We start from the raw sequence: 18,408 nt of genomic DNA, 5'->3' as shown, positions 1-18,408 counted from the left end.
CAGGAATTACATTTTGGCGTATTCTCTATTTAACTTCATAACAAATGGTGTCAAACTTTAACTTTGATAGAAACGATTTAACGAAATTACTCTTTAAAATGTAAAATCAAGAGTAAAATTATGTGAAAACTTGCGATGCATCAGTTCATTCTCCTCCGGAATGTTTATTTAAGTTCAGAGGGACGCCCAGGATACATGTTTTTCAGTATTGTGGAGAGATTCGCATACTTTTTATGAATAGGAATAGGTTGTGGATTTCACTCACCGTGAAATGTGTTAACAAATTTCCTAAATATTTTTAAGATTCAACGTGTTTAAACATAACTAAATGTCTAAATGCATCTGTTTGTGACTCTTTTTGAAATGTATTTTCGATTTGTAAATTTCTAAAGATTTTGTTTACTAAAGGATTTCCTGGCAAAATTCTACAATTCCAGAAAATTTCAGAATGTGACGATGAGTTTTCCTAAGTTACATTTATAATCAGAACATTGCCAAAAGATTGCTTAAAATGTTTGCTTGGAGCACATTATTCCTCTATTTATTTTGATTTCCTCCGAATTGAACATTTTAATCCCTTGAGGGTTGTATGTATTTTACTTCACTCCAGTTCCTGATCCCTTATAGCATCCCCTACATCATTGAGGGTAAATTAGCTGCGATATATTCCCTGTAGATATAATCAAAAGCAAGGACCATGTAACTACTAATGCTTAGATAATTACGTGGATGGTTTGGTAACTTGTGTAGTAACAATAACAGGCTTAAATTGTAAAATGTAATTACAGTTAGTCTAAATTCAAATAACTAATTACGTGTGCGTAAAACGATTAATTACGGTATTACCAAGTTATCTACTCTTGAATGAAATGTCTTAAACACATATCAATGCAAGGTGTCATTCGAGTACGTGGCTAAACTTCAAAGTGCGATTCTTCGAGTTATTCTATGACGAAACGTTTATATAAAACATAACATAGGTCCGGTAATGCTTTGTTTTAAAGGTTCAGGGTATCGAACTTTTTTCAAAAAACTTTTTTTTTTATTTTAATAACCCTTTAGCTGATTTTGCTAAAATTTGACAGTATTATTTATGATTATTATTGTAGTTTATTGGTCTCTGACTCTTTTTTAACTTTTTTTTTTCGCATTAAGCAGTCATGGCCACCCAGATCATCAGATTTAAATCTATTGGATTTTTTCCTTTGGGGGATATAAACTGCGTCGTTTATAAAACTCCGGTTAACACTAAAGAAGAATTCATCTAACGGGCACGGGATTCATGTAATCAGATAAGATATACGTCGGGAATATTTCAACGTGTTCGGCAATCGATGTTAAAACGAGCTAATGCTTGCATTGAAGTTGAAGGAGGACATTTTCAGCTACTATTGTAAGTTTCGTGTCACTTACTATTACATTTTTTTTATTTTAAAAGATCGCGATCATTTGAGTAAGTGTAATTTTAACAAAGCATTTTCCTTGTTCAATTCTTCTTAAATTTCTAGCATTACCCCTGTGCACATCATTAGCAAAAGGAGACAAACGATTTCTAGCTTAAAAGATTTCTTCGTAGTACATTAAAAACTGTCACTAAGTTTCAACGTCATACTAATTTGCGCCTTCTTATTATTTAGAATTTTTTTTATATAACGATTTTTAAATAAAAGGTTGACACCTTGCATCTTGAAAACGAAACGTTACCGGCCCTGTGCGTAAATAAACGTTTCGCCTTAGAATCACTCAAAGAATCACCCCTTAGCCACATACTTGAATAATACCCTGTATAATGACAAAACGCTAACGTAACACTGAAGTTGCAAAACTAATACCGAGACCTGTGGTCTTAAGTTTATAAAGAAGGCGTAAGTCCCAATTTGTCCTAAATCCTGAAAGTTATCGCCTGAAAGCAACTCCTGTTTGATATTATCCAGTTTAAACCAAAACTTTGTTATAGAAATCCTATTTGAGGTCCCGGAAGTTTTACTAAGATATTAATTGCTCCGGGCTCTGTAACTCGAAGTCGATTTAATATTTAGCATAAATAATGTGCCTAAACTAGTTCCGGATGGTATACTCTCTCTAACATTAAATTCCGCAGCAACATTACCATACTTGCAAAATTTGCGTCCTTAATCGCTTTACAGATTGAGATAACTGCAGGCAATGTTTCAAATCTATCAGATGACGGCGGATTTTGGAAATAAATATCGTTTTTATATTAAGTAAACGCTCTACTTCGCATTCATACACGAAAATTTATCGAAACAATTTAAACAATAGATGTGTTTCAAATCCGATAAATTAGATTAAAATCAGAAATGGCAGATATAAATAAAACAAATAAGTCACGGGCTTGTTTCCAAATAAAGAAATAAGGGAAAGAAAAAAATTTTGTATTTGGATGTTGTGTGTTTAGATGTTTGCAGTGAAATGATACAGGAATTTGATGTTGCATTATGGTATATTTTCTCCTTTATTAACTGCATTAATATCCCAATAAAGTCAACATCTTGCTGGTACTTAATTGGGTGAATGAAAGCCATGTGAAGTAATAAAATTCCGAGGCCAATAATAGTTGTTTCTTATAAGGAACATGGGTTATATTTTAAAATAACTTCATATCTGTTAAAAGCTTAAAAACTTCATGAAATTTCCTTCGCCAATTCTCTTAGTTTTGTAAGACTTTGTAGGGCACGGACTGATTGAGAGCTTTAGATAGAAGTTTTTGAATAAAATAGACTTCAATCTATAAATTAATCTGTGGAAGTCCACGTTTCTCTAAGTATTTTATTTCCCTTTTCGAAACCATCTCAAGCATTCATCTCATCATTTATCTTGAGGACCTCGTCAGTCTTCTTGCCTGCTTAAAATACATAGAATAAATTCATTTTTTGAATTTAGCATGTGATTATTTTCAAATATATTTTAGGAAGGCGTAAAATCTTAGGAATATATTGGTTACACTCTGAAAATTGGATGGATACAACATTGCCTCTGATGTAATACTCTATTTTAAAGATTTTCTTTCTTTCCAGGTAGAAATGTTGTACCAAAGATATTTTCTTAAAATGAATCAAAGCAATATGACAAACCTGATATCGCTGCTGCTGTTGCTTTGTATAGCGTTTTTATTACTGGGAGCAGTAGACTTTATCCTGCCACGAGATGAAGACTCCCACTCCTTTTTCAAAGACTCAACTCGCTTAGATTATTTAGTCGTACTTATGTGTACTTCGGCTTGCTGTATCGCTGTTTATGGTGGTAAGTAAATCTTTATTTGTAATTTATAAATCCTCAACGAAAATTTTTTCCATTATAATTTATTCGCTTGTGAAACCGACTTTTGGGGAAAGAAGCTATACAACATCCATCCAATCAAAACATCAATCATTTAAATTAATAACAGACGAAACAGTCAATCCTCATCTCAACTGCCATCAAAATTTTCAATTGTAGAGCTGATCCAAATACCGACAAAAGGCATAAAAGGGATTTAGAAGACAATAGGATAATCTCGAGGCGACTCTAAAGTGATTCGAGTTTTCAGCTTTGGAACATCGGCAACGGTTTCGTATATTATTCCCCAGAGAATTTAAACGAGAATTAAGTGTCTCATTGCATGACAATGTATGTTTTTAGAATATCTTAGAGATTATTTTAGATTGCGTTAAAGCGGTTGGGCTCTAAGTAATGAGTTTTTTTTCTGCGAAGTTTCGTATATATTATATCATAAAGACCGAGAAAATACAGGTTGTCGCAAAAGTAATGGGACAAAAGGCAACGGCAGATTTCTGCCATGAAAATATTAAGATCCGGCGCAATTTTTGTATGCCGAAAGATAATATTAACAAAAATACAGAATATTAAAGTTTAAATTTTATTTTTGATTTTATTTCATATCTTCACAGTTTTTTGATTTATTGCACCGAAATTTGGTATACGGGGGTTTTCGGACGTGACAAATAAGGTAGTGCTTTCGGTTTTATTACAGCTAATAGAGGGCGCCACTTGAAACCGTCTTGGCTAGTTTAACGAACTCTAATTTTTTTCTACACACTTCTAGTAGCCCTATTAATAGAAAATATTAATTTGCTTAATATTTTAAATAAAAAAGTATACCTGTTAGTAGCCTCAAAATTTGACCTTTTCGAGATATTTGCTGGTTTAATGCCTCATGAATGTTCGTATGTATGTATTCGTGAATAGAACCCAGAGCTAGCAAATACAAAACTGATTTTTAAATTATCTAGATATACTGACTTATTTATACTATACTAACTACTAAAGTTGGTTGTGAACAATTTTTTTCTAAATTTTAATATACGGAAAGTCATAGCGCACGCACCGTTATTACATTTTAAATATGTGAGCGTTATTAAAATGACAAATATTTCGAAAAAGGTCAAGTTTTGAGACTATTAACAAGTGTAGGATCCGCTCGTCAGATCGCTCTAACTCTTCTAAATGTAATTATTACTGTCTGACCAAATCGAGACACCAACGGGAAAGTCCGAATATTTGTTAGATAGTATTAGTTAAATTAGGGTTGAGGAACCGAGGGGGATTAAAAAGTGAGGTACCTCGATGTTACGCCCATGCGTATCGTACCTGAGTTCGAGTGATTCTCGGCTGTTGCTGGGTTCTCCCAGTAACCTCCTAGAATCTGTGTCACGGAAAAAACCCAAAAAGCGAACATCTCTTTGTTTGAACCAAGGAAGAAGGGCCGGAGGATGGTTGCTAAGGGCTCAAACAAAGGATGGTTCGTGGTGCTGGCTCGCAGCAGCCAGATGTTGTAACGGTCGCTGGCCTCTACTCGAGGTACGACACTGGTTTATTACCCCCAGGTTTAATATTTAAGATTTGTGACAAGGAGAATCGCTCTTTGATATCCGGAGTGAACGACGAACTAAGTGACGCGAGTTTTTACTAATTAAGTTACCATTTAAGCTTCGTATTGTACCCTATCCCAATTATACATAAACCCTAGACAACCGAATAAAAGAAAAACCCACAACTTTGGGGGCTCGCCCGAGATTTGGGGTAACGATTTTGGAGACTTTTACGAGATTTGGGGTAATAGTTTAGAAGACTCAGCCGAAATTTGGGAAACGAGTTAGGACGACCAAGCTCTGCACTTCAGGATTGAGAGCAACGACGACGGTGATAACGACGAAATCACTAATACCAGACGGGTAACGACGACGACGGCGATAACGACGAAACAGTGCGAGATTAGGGTGATAATAGTGATTAATTCCGCGAAGTGAAGTGGAGTGCGGAAAAGGTGTACGCAACCGACAGATAAAAGCAGTTAAGGTAGGATACAGAAGTTAGTCTAATTTTACTGTATTAGTAGATTTATTGCTTTGTAATCCCGATTGTGTCTCGATTTCTTCTATTGACTGGTCTTTTCAAGTCGATTCTACGTAAACAGCAAAACGCATCGTATCTCATTTTTTATTTTCTTGGAATATTGGCCTAGTATCAATTCCATACCCAATTATGACTACTTTGGGGGATATTGAAAAAATTGCGCAAAATATCACAAATTCTAAACTGAGGGCGGTTCAAGCGCTGCATGTTGCTGTTTACGGCAAAGAAGGTCAAGGTCGGCAAACTAGAAAAAATGTGAGGAAATTCCCTGGTTTTAACCTGGACAAGGAATCAAGGGAATATCAGACCAAATTAACAGAGACCGAAGATCAGTTGAACTTAAGCGATTTGATGGCGATCTGTCACATTCTAAACTTGGACTATTCGGGACAACACGAGGACATCGCGAATCGGGTATGCTCTTTCCTGAATGACTTGTCAGTCAACGACGATATTACTGAGGGACAAGAAGACGGGGAGACCGAAGATGAGGATGCCGGAGGTCAGGAAAGTAGCGACGAATCCGGACAGGAGGACGAAATTGACGAGGGAAATTTAGCTCAGCCACAAGCCCGTACCAAAACGAAGACGAGAAAAAATAATCCTTTTGCGTTAACCTTTCGTGACGTAGAAGACAGCATTAGACCATTTGATGGCAAGGATGATTACCCGATAGAAAAGTGGATCCGAGATTTTGAGGAAATAGCAGAGGTCACACGATGGAACGACTTACAGAAATTAATATTCGCGAAAAAGTCGTTGACGGGTTTAGCGAAACTATATGTGCAATCAGAAAAGGGTATTAAATCCTGGACTACTCTTAAGAAAAGACTTACCGCTGAGTTTGAAGTGAAGGTCAGCAGTGCTCAGATTCATAAGTTGCTAATGTCTCGAAAGAAAAGTCCTGCTGAGACAGTACAGGAATATGTATTGGTCATGCGTGAGATCGGAAGCCGAGCGACGTTAGAGGCCGAGGTCGTGATACAATACATTATTGACGGGATACAGGATGATCCATCAAGCAAATGTGTGCTTTATGGAGCGAAAAACTTCGCTGAGTTTAAGGATAAGGTCAGATTGTATGAGCAGATCAGAACAAAAAGGCCGACGTTCAGCTCAGAGAAGAAGTATGAGAAAAAGGAAATCAAGAAGGAAGAGCACGATAGAAAGGGGAGAACTACCAATTGTTTCAATTGCGGGCTCAAAGGACATAAATCCAACGCGTGCCCAGACAGAGCCAAAGGGGTCAAATGTTATAATTGTAATAGTTTTGGACATATATCAACCAAATGCCCAACGAGGACAAACGACGCAGGTAAAAATAGCCCGTGTGCCAATGTTCGCCTTATGGAAGTCGTACCGAATAATGCCGTTAAGGTACAAATCGACAATGTACAACTGACCGCACTGTTAGATACGGGTAGCGACATAAGTGCGATAAGGAGCGATGCTTACGATGACTATCTAGGACATATCCCTTTAACGGGGAATGAGATAATTATAAAAGGAATAGGTTCCAATGGAGTGAGGACCAAAGGATTTTTCCAAAAGGAAGCAAGGATCAACGACGAAGACATATTGTTAACGTTCCACGTGATACCAACAAATGCCTCAAACTTTAAGGCCATTGTGGGTAATGACCTATTAAAATGGGCGGATGTAAGTTTCACAGAAGGAGGCGTGGTCATACACAAGAGGAGGGAGGAAAATTTCTTGATGGAGATGAAGATTGCCGACGGTCTGGATCAAGAGAACCCGCAAATTGACCATATACCGAATGTAGAGTGCAAAAACAAAGTTAAGGACTTGATAGAAAATTACTCGCCGGAGAAAGTAAAGGATGTCGACATTAGGATGAAGATTGTCCTGAGGGATGAAGAGCCAGTATATCAGAACCCAAGGAGACTCTCACCCGTTGAGAGAGTAGAGGTAGAAAGACAAGTACAGGAGTGGTTAGATGAAGAAATCATAAGACCCAGTTATTCTGATTTCGCAAGTCCGATAGTGTTGGTAAAGAAACGAGATGGCAGTATGAGACTTTGTTGCGACTATCGCAGAATCAATAGGAAAATAGTCAAGGACCGTTTTCCGTTACCATTGATTGAGGACGTGCTAGATAGGTTGCAAGGAGCCAAATACTTCAGCACGATAGATCTGCGAAATGGATTTTTCCACGTTCCTGTAGACGAAGACAGTCGAAAATATACCTCGTTCGTCACTCATAACGGACAGTTCGAATTCCTAAAATGTCCTTTTGGCCTATGTAACAGCCCAGCAGTTTTTCAGAGGTTTATATGCCATATTTTTCGGGAGTTAACCTCTATGAACTTTGTGTTGTATTATATGGACGATGTAATAATTTTGAGTAGCACTCTCGAGGAAGGGGTAGAGCGTCTGGCGATGGTCTTACAAGTAGCGAGAGACTATGGGCTGGAAATAAAGAAGAGTAAATGCCAATTCTTAAGAAGACGAGTAGAATTCCTAGGCTATATCATCGAGGATGGTAAAGTACAGCCCTCTGAGGAAAAGGCATTGGCGATCAGAAGATTTCCGGAACCAAAAACGCCCAAGCAGATCCAATCCTTTCTCGGTTTGACGGGGTATTTCCGAAAATTCGTCGCTTCATATGCCATAATCGCAAAACCTTTAAGCGATCTGTTGAGGAACAACAAGGAATTTGTGTTAGGCGATGAACAAAGACGGGCATATGAGACGTTGAAGGAATTACTAACTAGTGAACCAGTCCTGTATATTTACAGGCAAGATGGTGAAACCCAATTACATACTGATGCAAGTAAGTATGGTTACGGCGCTTGCTTGATGCAGAAATCCAACGACGACAATAAATTCCACCCTGTATATTATATGAGTAAGAAAACGACACCAGCTGAAGAACGATACCACAGCTACGAACTGGAGGTTCTGGCTGTGATACAAGCTGTCAAGAAATTTAGAGTCTACCTCTTAGGCAGTAATTTCAAGATAGTCACGGATTGTTCCGCTTTCCAGAAGACTATGGATAAGAAAGACTTGACTACGAGAGTAGCACGATGGGCATTACTGTTGGAAGAATATTCATACGTTATAGAGCACCGAAGTGGCCGTCGAATGGCCCATGTGGACGCTCTGAGTCGATATCCAGCCGTAATGACTCTAACTGAAATTAATGACGAAGAAGGGACTCTGCGGCGATTAAAAGCGGCGCAAGAAGGAGATGAGTTCGTCCAGGCTGTCAAGAAAATTGCCAGCACTGAAGATTACCAAGGCTATTTAGTAAAGAACGGTATTTTGTACAAATACGACAATGGGTTGGAATTAATAGTCGTACCGAAGTCGATGCAGTCCGAGGTCATAAAGAAAACGCACGAAATAGGCCATTTTGGCATTGCAAAAGTGGAGGAAATCGTCAAAAGAGAATTCCATATACCGAAGTTGAAAGAAAAGATTCATACTGTTATTAAGAATTGTGTGGCCTGCATTCTGGGAAACAGAAAAGAAGGAAAGAAAGAGGGAATGCTGCGCCCGATAGCCAAGGACGAAGGACCGCTATACACTTACCATATTGACCATTTAGGACCTCTGCCTTCAACAAATAAAAATTACCAGCATATATTGGCCGTAGTAGATGACTTCTCGAAATTCGTTTGGCTGTACACTACCAAGTCGACGACGTCGCGGGAAACCATCGACAAATTAAGAACGCAACAGAAAAATTTTGGAAATCCGTCAAGAATAATTACAGACAAAGGTACTGCGTTCACGTCGAAGGAATTCAGCGATTATTGTGAACATGAGGGGATCCAACACGTCACTGTCACCACCGGAGTACCTCGAGGGAACGGTCAAGTGGAACGGGTTAATCGCACGATTATCCCTGTCCTTACGAAACTGAGCATGGAAAATCCTAGTAGGTGGTATGACAAAGTAGATAAGGTGCAAACTGCTTTGAATTCCACACTGCAAAGGAGTATCGATGCTACACCGTTCGAGGTATTGTTTGGTGTCCGGATGAGGCATAATGAGGAGATTCGCATTAAGGAAATGCTGGAAAAGGAGATAATCAAGAATTTCGACGCAAAAAGGGAAAGACTACGTGAAGATAGCAAAAAGCAAATTTTGAAGGCGCAAGAAGAAAACAGGAGGCAATATAATTTAAGGCGGAAGAAAGCGACAAAGTATAAACGGAGGGATTTAGTGGCCATAAAAAGAACGCAGTTCGGGGGCGGGCTGAAACTGTGTAAGAAATTTCTTGGTCCTTATGAGGTCATCGAGGTTCTGCCCAATGAGCGATACGAGGTCATTAAGGTGGGCACCCACGAAGGACCAGGACGCACCTCTACCTGTGCCGAATACATGAAGCCATGGGTCGATAATGATAGCGAATCCGAGGCGGATTGCTAGTCAGAATGGCCGAATGTAGGATCCGCTCGTCAGATCGCTCTAACTCTTCTAAATGTAATTATTACTGTCTGACCAAATCGAGACACCAACGGGAAAGTCCGAATATTTGTTAGATAGTATTAGTTAAATTAGGGTTGAGGAACCGAGGGGGATTAAAAAGTGAGGTACCTCGATGTTACGCCCATGCGTATCGTACCTGAGTTCGAGTGATTCTCGGCTGTTGCTGGGTTCTCCCAGTAACCTCCTAGAATCTGTGTCACGGAAAAAACCCAAAAAGCGAACATCTCTTTGTTTGAACCAAGGAAGAAGGGCCGGAGGATGGTTGCTAAGGGCTCAAACAAAGGATGGTTCGTGGTGCTGGCTCGCAGCAGCCAGATGTTGTAACGGTCGCTGGCCTCTACTCGAGGTACGACACTGGTTTATTACCCCCAGGTTTAATATTTAAGATTTGTGACAAGGAGAATCACTCTCTTTGATATCCGGAGTGAACGACGAACTAAGTGACGCGAGTTTTTACTAATTAAGTTACCATTTAAGCTTCGTATTGTACCCTATCCCAATTATACATAAACCCTAGACAACCGAATAAAAGAAAAACCCACACAAGTATACCTTTTTTTATCTAAAATATTAAACAGAATAATATTTTTTTATTAATAGGACTACTGGAGTTGTGTAGGAAAAATTAGAGCCTTTTTAACTAGCCAGGAAGGTTTCAAGTGGTGCCCCCCATTAGCTACAATAAAACCGACATCACTAACTTGTTTCCCACTTCCGTAATACGAACCCACACCCCCATATACAAAATTTCAGTACCATAGGTAAAAAGACTGCAAAGATATGAAATAAAATCAAAATCAAAACTAAAATTTAAACTTTAACACCTTATATTTTTGTTAATATTAACTTTCGGAATACAACATTTGCACTAGATCTTAATATTTTGATGGCAGGAATCTGCCGTTGCTATTTATTCCATTACTTTTGGGATACCCTATATAAATTTGCGAAGAAGTTTTGATTCGAACTTGAATTGTAAGTTTGACTGATTAAGTTTTTCCAATTGTTGTTCAGAAATATGCAGTGGAATTAAAAAATCCGGTTCTCGTTAATATTGTTCAGTCGATATTCAGATGCCATCGACATATTGTATTTCATTTTTTTTTTGCATTTTTATTTATTACAACTCAAGATAAACTCGTTTCTTTGTTTCAGTTTTACTCACAGTGGTGTCGAAGCCTACAATGAATGAGGTTTATTTAATCATCATCTCGTACTTTATTTTGTTAACGTTTGTAACATTACAGGTAAGTTGTAGAAGGTAGTATCTGACGATCAGTATTGGATAGTAGTTGAGGAACTAAAGTATACAGGGCGGTCCAAATTCGAACTGTATAATTGGGATCTCCAAAACTGTAAAAGATACGAAACCGCTGCGAATTTGAACAAAGTTGCATAATTTAGTATCTAGAAAAATGCCACTTCGAATTCGGAAAAAAAACGAATATTTCCGGAGATATCCAAAAAAAACCAAAATTTGGCTACATCATTTTTATTTTTTCCTGACTTTTTTTGAAGAGATATTTTTAAACAAATGTCACTTCATTATTGTCACTTTTTCGTCCCTACAACATGGTGTTGCAAAATTCGTCCCATCCGTCCGATATTTCGTCTTTGCACCACCATCAGCAATTTAATTTTTTATCTCGTCTTTTAGTATCTTTTGCCCTTTCAAGAACAATGACGTATAACAACCACTAAAAAAGTAGTAGATATGATAAAAATACCCTATTAAAAAATACATATCTGTATCACGCTCCTACATATCATTTTTAGCATAAATTTGTCTTCGTCGCAGTTTCCTTTATTCGCGTAATAAATTAATCAATTCATTCATCAACAATCAATCAATGTAAATATATGAAATAAATAACATACATAATTTTTTATAAAGTATAATAAATAGATAGGACCTATGAGTATTAAGGAAACTGTCATACTTGCACAAGCAGGTGACTATGAACTGAGCTAATCCTATTTTTTTTTATATAAGTAAGCAATTATCAAATTGTCGTTCTATCAAATCTGTTCAATAAATTATAAAATTAATATTAATTTTTATTAAAGAAAAATAAAATGATCTGATCACTTGAAAAGCGCGATATAATAAAAATCTATTACGCTTGCAATAGAAATGCTCAATTATATTCACAGCAATATTTGCAAAGATAAAAAACTTAAAAAATGGTATTAAGAATGATTTATATTACGGATCTAACTAAATGATTTAAAATGAAATGATAATAATTCAAAAGTTTTAATTTTTGGTAAATAAATGCAAATTAATATGCTAAACAATCTCGGGTCGGAAAAAAATAAAAATGATTTATCAACATTTTAATTTTTTCTAGATATCTTCGGAAGTATTCGGAATTTTTTCAAGTTCGAAGTGACATTTTCTTGGGCACTAAATTATGCAATTTTGCCCCAATTATGCGACCTCACATCTTCTATAATTTCCGTGATTCCAATGATACGCCTCGAATTTGGCCTACCTTGTACTTATTTTACTCAGTTAAAGCCCGGAAATTTTGTAATTGATTACATACCTCATTACGCGTGATTAATTTTAAACGTAAAGAGAAACGGAACGAAAATTGTTTCTTTTTATTTACACTCATCTTTATCATAGAAATTCTCGAAAATCCTCAAACGTTAAAACCACATACGTTGACGGCTTATTAATGTCCTAATGTTGAAGGTTTACGTCACGTTTACGTGATTTACATCATTATGATGTCGTTACGATATGAAGTAATCTCAGGATATGAGGGACTGTCCAATGTGTAGACATTGCGGAGAGATAATTCCCATATCAAAGTGGAAACCAAACTACAAATTTAGCGTAATATTTGTCCTCGTAACAAACAAATGTTCATCTGCACAGTAAAATTGGGAACAAATTTTATCGCTTCTGGCATGGCAAAATACTGAATTGAAAAGTTTTGTTCTGCTTCTAATTGGTATTTTTATCGAGTAGTTATAGATACGTGTTACAAATTTCACTGGGCGAGAATGAAAGTGTAAAACATAAATACAAGTCTAGCGGTTATACCAATATCCACGTCTGTTATTCTATAACATGCATTTCAAAAATTCTGCCGCCCCAGAACAATATTAATTCTCCGCGGTCTCTGAATCTAAATTTAGAATTTCAAAGTTGGAATTACAAGTTGATACACGTGCTTAAAACAACTCGGAGATTAAAGTTGGGCGGAAAATTGCAAAGTTCGTGTACCATAACAATGAGCTTATTTCTATTTAAAACGCTCCCTTTACAACCGATATCAAGTCTTGATTCGCTCTTATACAGGGTCCGGTTACAGGTTAAACTACTTTCAAAAGCTTGCTGCGGGAAGAGAAATATAACGTTTCAAACAACCGGGACTGAAACATGGACTTTATTGTCGGTAACTTCTTAATGTTTGTAAATTATATCCTTAAGATGTCTTCCACGTTCATTAACATACCTTTGCAGTCTCTTCCTAAAATTTCTAACACGTTCTGAAGTAAGTTTTAGACAATTCCGTTTACCGCTTCCCTAGTCCAATCTTTTCAGTCTTGCATTGTCTGAGGTCGAGTAGTATACACTTTTGCATTTAAATAATTCCAAAGAAAATTATCTGTTGCTGTTAGATCTGGAGATCTTGAGGGCCATGGAATGTCGCCAAAACGTGAAATGAACTGACGTGGAAACATTTGCCGTAAAATGATTAAACTTCGCCTACTGGTATGAGAGGTGGTACCATCTTGTCAAAATCATACAATATTTTGCTTTCTTCTTGGAGTTCTAAATTCATATATCTGCCCAACATCATAACATATCGGTCAAAATTGACAGTAACGATGAAGTTGTTTTTCCCAAAAAAGTATGGTCAGATTATGCCAAAAGCGGATACTTCATACCATATGGTCAATTTTTGGTTGTGAAGAGGTGGTACATGCCGCTCCCTTGGATTGTTATGTGCCCAATAACCAAAAATTCTGTTTGTTAACGTATCCAGTTAGATGAAAACGAGCTTCGTCCGACATAATAAGCCCATTAAGGACATTTCGATCGTTACTTAACATTTCTAACATTTGTCTGCTGAAACGTAAACGAGCTTCTTTATCAATCAACTTATGAACAATCTATATTTGAAATTTGGTGATAATATAAGTCTTCATGAAAAATGCTTCTTAAACTTCGATCCGAAATATTCAACGCAATCGCGTGCCTAGCGGCAGAACAAAATGGACTTCGCTGAACTGATTGCCTGGTCCTTTATATTTTCTGAAATACGAATTTTACGAATACCACCAAGAAACTTTGATATGGCGTTGCTTATTTCTTCAAAACGTCTTACCTACCTTAAAATTGAGTTTTTTGTTGGAATGCGTCGGCGGCGTGGCACATAAAATTAATTGCGGATGCACCTTTGTGATTGTACTACAGATCGTGTAGTAATAAAACACTTTACGGCAAAAACGCGTTGGTTTATTTCCCAATTAACCATAACACACTTAACTGTCAAATTGACAGAACCAAGAAATCGCACTTTGACAAACGTGACTTCATTTGTTTTCCCATGGCCAGCTTTTGAAAACCGTTCAATCCTGTTGCCGGACCCTGTATTTAGAGTTTTTATACTTTCTTAGTTCAAATTTAATGAGCAAGAATGTCTTGGTAAAGCTTTGCTGTTACTTCTTTTCATTTTCAGATCTGTATATCATTTTTCTTTGGGACAGGCAGACCATTGATCGGTACAGCCTTTGCAGTTATCTCTACATATCTGACTTATGCGCTGATGCCAAATCGACTGAAAGATGCAGTTTTATCAGGAACAATACTGGCAGTTATAGAGCTGATACTGCTAGTTTATGTGGCAAATTTCAGAGATTTTTCACATGTAAGTAAAAAGACGTTACATCTGACAACACAATGTGGAAGCTTTGGTCTCTACCAATGGCTATAGTGGCCAATGGGTGACTAGTCGTTGATATCAAAGAAGAGGGACTTCTCAGGATACCAATGGAAATAGCAAGAAAAGTGGAAACTCTCTCGATGCAAACTGGATTGGTCTTCTCGTGGCTTCGTGTGCCATCGAAAGTTCTGCTTCCGTGTACATGGGAATAAATTGAATTTTTCTTCATATTTTTGATCTCTAATCAAATTTCTAATTTTTGTTAATACAATAAATAACCAGTATCACGAAAAAGTTCAGTGGTGTAAGTCAATTTTGGTGGCGAAGAACCTTTTTCTGTAAACACTATTCTTCTTTTCCATGTTGAGTTTCAGTATAGCTCTACTTCTTCAAATAATAAACAGATACTTTTCAGCAGTAGAATTTCCAGAGATTTCTTTACCGTAAACAATTATGCTCGTAAACAGTGCTTACAATTCAAAGCCCCAGAGACGTTAATTTTTTTTTTCTTTCAGATAATCAGCAATTTCATAATTCTTCTCTGCTCCAACCTGGCAGGAGTGTGTACCCATTATCCGAGGGAAGTGGCCCAAAGAAAAGCTTTTTTAGAAACGAGACAATGCATCGAAGCCCGATTAAAAATACAAAGGGAGAACCAACAACAGGTTGGTTTTATATTATTTTCCGCATTAAAACATTTCCATAATTTCTTTTTGTTTCGGGGCGTTATGCTTGAGTAGTTCATTATAAAACAGTAGGGCTCGTAAAACAACCACAGTCCAGCCTAGAGTTTTTAGCTAATTAGGAAAGTTCATTTTCCAGTTTAAAATATTAATTGAAAAGTTGCTAATTGTGCTCTACACTGTGTAACAAAACTATCATATTTTAACATCACTCCAGAGCTCAATCTCACACAATAAGCAAAGTACACAATATTAAAAGCTGAAGATAAACAAGGTTTTCTAATCCAAAAAATTCAATTTTCCATAATGGGGTTTATCCGCGAATTTTACGCAGCCACTCGACATCTTATTATTCAAGGTGCAGGTGTTTGGTATGCCATTTTTCTCGAATGAATTAGCACGAAAATAGCTTTACGGTAAGCAAACAATTTTAAAAGTTTTTCTATTATAAGCAAATCTCCCTCAGGAAGTTTAAAAAAGCGCGCATATTATTATTCCCATGAAGTTTGAATTGGGGATTTGACTCTTCGGGAAGAAGGAAATATGAGAGCAGTTTTAAAGCACATGTGAAAAATTTTTCAATGAGCTCAGTGCTTTCGAAACGCACAGCGATTGAGGAAAATTGGCATATTACGTGTTTGGTGATGAGCCTAAATTTGAGACATGCAAAGAGAACAAACGAGTTCATATTTTCTATCTAAGTCTTTAACCACACGAGTATATACATGAGTAGTTTAAAAAATTGGTTGAAGAGGAAAACCTAAATTAAATGTAAGTTATTCCAACTTAGCTCAAAATCAAAGCTTTTCTTCACTGACCAATGCTCTCCCGGACATGAATGGGGCACATGAATTTTCGAGGGTCAAAAGCCTTTAAATACCAATTTTAGAGAAAATATATTCTCACAGCTCGATTGATATTCTAAAAATTGTCAACCACTTTCGGACATAAATTTGCAAAACTAAATAGATAGTTTCGAAGGGCAAAATTGGAAGTAACGACCTGAGAAATTTCGTAATGAATATATTTGTTTAAGTGTCCTCAAAACTCTCCTAAAACTCATAAACGATAATTCGATGGAAATAAATTTGTAATCCCACAAGGATCAAGTGAATCAATTGGCTTCACCACATTCAGGTCTTTCATACATTTTTGGCACTTTTATATGTTATCTTACTCGGAATCTCATACAAATTCCTTGCTCTCCCATTTCCTGTTCTTGAAAGTTCTGAAGTATCAACTTACTATCTTTCTTATCATCTTTGGGGTATTCTCTACCCGCAATTTTGACCGCAATTTAGTTATTGATCCAGATTCTTTCCCACTCCTACTCCTAGGACTTCCTAAATTGCGAACTTATTGAAGAATATTTTCACTGTCAACATTTTGCTGTGTAGCAGGCAAAGCTATTCTTGTTTAACTGGTATTCTCTATGCGCCACGCTTCGCGAAGACAGGATCGAAATCGCCTAACTAAAACAACTATAGGAAATTCAAATTAAAACAAATATGGCAAAATTGAGAACATTGCTTTCTTTTCGCTGTTTTTCAATGTTAAACCCCCGGCAACTGAGCTCACCGTGAGATTCAATTTAGCAGATATTCGTTTCAAACAGTACAATTCGGCCATCTACCACTCGCATGTAACAATTACAATTTTCCAATCAGCCGTTGATTATCCATCTATGAGGCGGCCAGAATGGGAACTGCAAAACAAAGCTTTGCCGCAGCTCCGTTCATCTGAAAGATTCAATCTACATATTCAGTCTAAGCTGGGTTTCGCTAGTAAATAAACTACAACTTTGCAAGGCTAATAATAGAACTTTGTGGAGCAAAACGTCCCGATTTGATTATGTCCGATCACATAACGGCATGTTATTTTGGGATTAAGTCAATACTGGATTAGGCTTATCGTTTCATTCCAAGGCTGTCTCAATAGCTTTTGTGTTTACTGGCCCAGAAACCTATGGCTTAATCCGAAAGCTGCAAATAACTAAACACTAAAATTTTTACGCGTGATTTTCTGTGCAAACTTTTCAGGATGCAAATAGCCAGTTGCCCAAACCGCGGTTTCATTTCATATTAGGAAAGTTAGCAGCGATTTCAGGTTCAATAGATAAAGCGCAAATCAAACTAAAACCAATAGGACTATCGTGTGGTTAAGTCGATGAATACGTATTCATATTGGTACAACTGCAAAAACCGCAAACTCTTGTTAGCTTCGAGTCTATTGTTTTGGGCAAAAGCTGGACCGTATATTCAGGATTATCTGCTGAAATCACACTGAGTTTCATCACTGTGAAATCACTGAAATACTTCATTAATTCCAGGAAAGATTGCTGCTCTCAGTCCTTCCTCGACACGTTGCAATGGAAATGAAGGCGGACATTGCGGGTCAGCCAAAAGAGGAGCAGTTCCATAAAATATACATTCAAAGGCATGAAAATGTTAGGTGAGTTTCTAAAACCTGCAAAGTATGTTAATAAAGCGGTCCTGGACTCTTAAGCGTTTCTGGCTGCCTCAGAGTCTAAATTATGTTCTAAATCCTCGACAAAATCCCCAGCAGACCAACGGTCAACAAATAATGGAATAAAATGTTTATTAAGACAAAGATAAATGGAAGTACAACTCCGCCTTCAGCTTAATTTTATCTCCGTCCGTGTAAATAACTGAAATAGCAAAGTTTAGGATTTAAGCTCGGGGTCTTTTTCGTTGAGAGGTGAACGTTTCCAGGCGCGTTATAGTTTTTCAGTGAGTAATAGGTTTTCTTTTTGGGAGTTTTCGTGATAATATCATCTTCAGTTTCATTCTATAAATGGATAGTTCGGGGAAGAATAAGGTTTTTAAATGGAAACCTCAATTGGAAAAATGTAATAGAGCTTGTCTCTTTAGAAATTGGGACAATGTACTCTCCTCCTCACAATCCATGCAACTTGGTACCTACCCTATGCCAATGAATTCTGGACATTTTAAATGTTCAATATT

The 18,408-nt window shown here is 37.0% G+C and overlaps 1 protein-coding gene across 2 annotated transcripts in view; it reads left to right on the top strand.

The window, feature by feature from the left end:
• Positions 1-18,408, top strand: part of LOC136417308 (adenylate cyclase type 6) — a 168,877-nt gene that overhangs the window by 114,426 nt on the left and 36,043 nt on the right. For both annotated transcript variants that reach the window (XM_066402964.1, XM_066402955.1), the window contains 5 exons: positions 3,039-3,264; positions 10,993-11,084; positions 14,538-14,726; positions 15,257-15,406; positions 17,754-17,875. In XM_066402964.1, the coding sequence (XP_066259061.1) occupies positions 3,039-3,264; positions 10,993-11,084; positions 14,538-14,726; positions 15,257-15,406; positions 17,754-17,875 (779 nt within the window). The remainder of the gene's footprint in view (positions 1-3,038; positions 3,265-10,992; positions 11,085-14,537; positions 14,727-15,256; positions 15,407-17,753; positions 17,876-18,408) is intronic.

Source organism: Euwallacea similis, chromosome 2 (genome assembly GCF_039881205.1).
Source record: "Euwallacea similis isolate ESF13 chromosome 2, ESF131.1, whole genome shotgun sequence".
In the NCBI taxonomy this organism is placed as follows: domain Eukaryota; kingdom Metazoa; phylum Arthropoda; class Insecta; order Coleoptera; family Curculionidae; genus Euwallacea; species Euwallacea similis.
Note: the sequence above shows the minus strand (reverse complement) of the source record. Positions and strands in the feature narration are given on the sequence as shown.